Source organism: Colias croceus, chromosome 11 (genome assembly GCF_905220415.1).
Source record: "Colias croceus chromosome 11, ilColCroc2.1".
NCBI classification, from domain to species: Eukaryota; Metazoa; Arthropoda; class Insecta; order Lepidoptera; family Pieridae; genus Colias; species Colias croceus.
This window is the reverse complement of record NC_059547.1, coordinates 10572524-10577342: the sequence shown is the minus strand read 5'-3', so window position 1 is coordinate 10577342 and position 4819 is coordinate 10572524. Positions and strand designations below refer to the sequence as shown.

The 4819-nt window shown below is 32.6% G+C and overlaps 1 protein-coding gene across 1 annotated transcript; it reads left to right on the top strand.

The window, feature by feature from the left end:
- Window positions 1–1894: 1894 nt before the first annotated feature.
- Window positions 1895–3612, top strand: LOC123695728 (lipase 3-like). The gene has a single exon (XM_045641638.1). The coding sequence runs from the start codon at window positions 1918–1920 to the stop codon at window positions 3421–3423; it is 1506 nt and encodes a 501-aa protein (XP_045497594.1). The 5' UTR covers window positions 1895–1917; the 3' UTR covers window positions 3424–3612.
- The last annotated feature ends 1207 nt before the right edge of the window (window positions 3613–4819 follow it).

The following is a 4819-nucleotide window of genomic DNA, read 5'->3' as shown; positions in this document are numbered from 1 at the left end:
AAGATTTATTTTGTCTATCTTGCTGACACCATTTTATAACAAGGAATTTAAATATTTTAGTACATACCTACGTAATGTTAAACGTTAGTTAAATCTGCAAATGTTCTAGTTTTTTACCGATTCATCTCCAAATCAACGGTAGTTTTAAAAATAGGTAAAGTGCGAGTCATACTTGTGACACTTATAACTTATGACTTCGTACAAATACGCTAAATAGTGTTTTGCAAAAAATAAATGTTCACCCATCCAATAATGATCAAGACCTGAGCAAAAGCTCGCCCACCTCCTTTTAACGTCTTTCCTTACATATTACTTACGGTGGCTTGGAAGAGATCGCTACCTAGCGATAAGGCTTATCTGTTCTTTATGTGTCTCTATTTCTTTTGTGTGTGCAATAAATAATTAAATAAATAAATAAACAGACAGACATGACAGATAGAGAGCGAAGTTTCATTAATTGAATAGTCCCGTTTAACCCTTTCTTTAAAGAACCCTTAAAAATACTAGTCTGTTGGCTGTTGTCGAAAAGCGAGAAAGATCTACCAATACTATTGTTATTGTATTTAAATAATTTGTTAATGTACTTAAATAATTCTATATAATTTCGAGAACTGTTGTGTACACCTGTTATTGATAAATGCATAATATTAATGAATTTATAATTTCTATTGAATGAATGTCAAATGTATTTATTGTTGGTGTGCCAAATAAATATAAATAAATAAATACTAGGTTTTTCCCCGCCTGCATCTTCAGTTCATTTCCCATGTACATTCCTTTCCGAGAAGTCACGCGTAAAACTATAATTATTTATTATTATTATTACATAATAATATTTCGTGCTAATCGTGTATGTAATAATGACTTAATTAATTGCATCCTAATTGTAATAACGTAAACATGATTGGTCTTAAAATAACATTGTCGTCAAATCGATTTTCAATTTATAAACCGGTTTATTTCTAAAACTAAAACTTAAACTAAGTATAATATGTGTTATGTATCCATAGGTAATAATAAGGTCGTCTTTATGATGAAAAACTGTATATTTCACATATTATCTAACTACTTACTGTAGCTTTCCACCTGCGCTTCAGTGGTTTAGGCGTGAAGATGAGACAAACAGTCAGAGCTTCTTTTTCATTTATATATATGACTTTAGAGATTTTCTCACTGAATTACATATTATTGAACAAAAATATGAGGTCCAATTCGTCAAATATGATGAAATTAAACAAACCAAGCGATGTATGTAATTTTATGCATCAGCTAGCATTTTTAGACACAAGTGTACACCTAAAAATGTTTTTACATTAATTGATTAAATATCGAGCGCAATAAAACAATTAATTCGTTATTTACTTTAAAATAAACCGGATATGTTTATCTAGTCCGTGACCTACAGTACGTAAGTAAACAATTTTTTATGCGAGATAGCGAGATTTGAAAATCGTTTAGGCTGTTTACACACGTGCGTTTAATAAAGGCCGTTATCATAAAATGTAATGAAGTACAGTCAGCAATTTAAAACAATACGTTTTTATTGTTAATTTTCGTTAAATATTTTACGTGAGTAAAAATCTAAATCAATGTTGTTTTGTTTTTCACAATATCATAATATAACAGTTCTACGTTACAATAAAAAAACAATCAATACAAAGAATTAATCATCATGTCTTGCAGTTAATTACAAAACAAAGACACTAAAATTAAAATTAATCAAAACAATTTATTTTAGTTTATTTAAATTAATATTGAACAAAGTCTATGAACTCACAAATACGCCACTGTATAGCTCTTCTAAATTAACTTATTCAGACTGTATTATCTGCGTGACGTCATGAGGTCAGGTCAACTAGGTAAACAATCATAACCATTGAACAATTCAAGGCAGTCTACGCAGTCCGCTGTAGTAATATGAACGTACACTTACGAACATTATTACTCTTTATTTCTACATTATATCTGACAAATGGCCAAAACTGGGATATAACAAACGACATAAAGGACATTTTCGAGGACAAAACTGAAGACATGAAAGCGTTTTTCGACGTACAGAGGAGCAGAGTGGAGAAGGCCCTGAACACAGGTTATGTTGAAGCCGTTAAAATGAAAGACTCTGTTAGCAGTTACGTAGATGCACAGCAACGGAAGATCAGTGCTGATATTAATAGTTACGTGGAAAGTGTTAAGGAAAGTAGTAGAAAAGTTGCAGATACATGGTCGTATTTGCCAATAGAAGAACCTGGTGCTCGGATGGAACAGCCAGACTTGGTGCTATCAGTGCCAGGAGTTATCATTCGGAATGGATATCCTTGTGAAACCCATACAGTTGTTTCTGAAGGTTACATTTTAAATCTCCATAGAATTCCTCATTCTAAGAATAATAAAGACGTTCCAAAGAAGACAGTGCTCTTACAACATGGTCTGTTCGCAAGTTCTGCAGATTGGATCTTGAATGGCCCAGAAAAAGGCCTGGCATACGTGCTATCCGATGCAGGTTATGATGTCTGGATGTCTAATATACGAGGAAATAAATACTCCAAGGAACACGCTTGGCTCAAAACAAATACGAAATCATACTGGAATTTTTCCTGGCATGACATAGCGCTTCACGACCTTCCTGCAGTTATAGACTATATTGTTTCAATTAAAAAAGGTGATCCCAATTTAACATACATCGGACATTCTATGGGCACAACTATTTTATTTGCAATGTTGACTTTAAGGCCAGAATATAATAATATCTTGAAAGCGGGATTTGCTTTAGCGCCGGTTGTGTTTATGTCTGATATAAAATCACCTTTGAAATCTCTAGCGCCAGTAGCTTCCAACATAGCTTATATGGAAATGTTATATGGCTCTCACGAGTTTATGCCAAAGAATTCTGCCCTAGGAAGGATATCCAGTTCCTGCAATGAGGACAATATGGATTCAATGGTGTGCAAGAATATTATTTTCTATATCTGTGGCTATAACGATAAGCAATTTAATAAAACACTACTTCCCGTATTCATGAGGAATCTAGGAACTGGAACGTCATGGAAAACAGCAGTGCATTTCGCACAAGAAGTGAAATCTGGTGGTAACTTCCAGCAATTTGACTATGAATCGAATAACCCAAGAGTTTATGGTGCACCGACACCACCTGAATACGATTTGAGTAAAGTCACCGTCCCCATTACACTATTTTGGTCAGAAAACGATCTACTATCCAGTGAAAAAGACGTTCAAATGCTATACGATAGATTACCAGCAACTACGAGGATGTACAAAATAGCGGATCCTGAATTTAACCATTTAGACTACCTTTGGGCGAAGGACGCCCCCACGTTATTGAATAAAAAGCTTTTAGAATATTTAGACGATACGTACAAGACAGGAATAGGAGGATTTTCTATCAGCTTCAATATTGGTAAATGAGTTTCGAAAAATAAGATAATTCCTCGTCGAGGGTGACGCCAAAATGTTTCTCGTAACGAAGTAATCGAAGAATATTGGGAACGTGACATTTTCTAACAGCTTTGTTGAGTGTCGTTTTGTATTGTTTACTACGTACTGTGATAATATGTTATATAATTTATTGTAATAAATGCGTTATCTGCAAGCTCATTTCATTATCTATTCTAAATGCGAGGATTTCGAGAATGTATCGGAATGTTATAATTAGCTCGTTATTTTGCGCAGTTCTGTTTAGTTATCAAATCAATCAAATACATACAAATTATTGTCAAACGCAAATAGGTACCGGTATTTATATTTAAACTAGCTTTCCACCCGCGGCATCGCCCGCGCAGTCAAAGAAAAACCCTATCCTATGTCCCGGGGTAAAAAGTAGCCTATGTCCTTTCTCGGGTATCAAAACATCTCTATACCAAATTTCATGCAAATTGTTTCAGTAGTTAAGGCGTGATTGAGTAACAGACAGACAGACAGAGTTACTTTCGCTTTATACCTAATATTAGTATGGATGTTATTGTTAAAATCTTAGGTTAAAATATTTTCTTTGAAATGTAAATAAATGACACATGTAATTTATTAGTCTAATTTTAAATTCTGAAACAAACAACAACAAAAACAACAATATGTTTTGTAATATTTTCATTAAATTTATTTTGTTTAGTTCATATCATGTAGTTAATAATATAATATTTTCCATTCGTAAATAGTTGGACTAAGATCTAAGTTTAATATTAAGTAATGTTCAAAATAAACAATTATAAAATAGATCACGAATGAGTGCGAAGGTTTTATTGTAATTCTATCGACTTATACTCGTTTTACACTTCAGAATATAAGCCAAAAAACGTCACCATAAACACGTTTTACTTCCATCCTATTCTATAGATAATTTCTTATTTTTCTTATTTTTTGCCAAAAGATAAATAGTAATTCCTCTATAAACGGAGTAAACAAGCCTCAAAGTGTTGCTCAGCGTATTTCAATAAAAAATAATGTGCAATTTTCGATTTTCGGTGTTTTTCTTTGTTAGACGTAATTGCCTCCACGATACGATATATTGCACCTATTTAATGAAACCTTTGGCTATTTCACCCCTATGCGGGTATTGCTTAATATCGTTCTGGCTTGAATTATTGGCTTTTTCAGAAAACCCGAAACGCAGAACGTGTTTGCATTTAAATATAAGCGAATGCGACCCGAATTTTTTTGACTGTGTCGCGTAAAAATCTACAAAAGATTAATTAATTACCAGTTAGAAATTTGATTTATTAATTTAACGGTACTAATAAATATTTAAAACACATTTCAGTATATGAATTTTTTTTTCTAAGAATCGTTAAATTATCTATAATAGTAG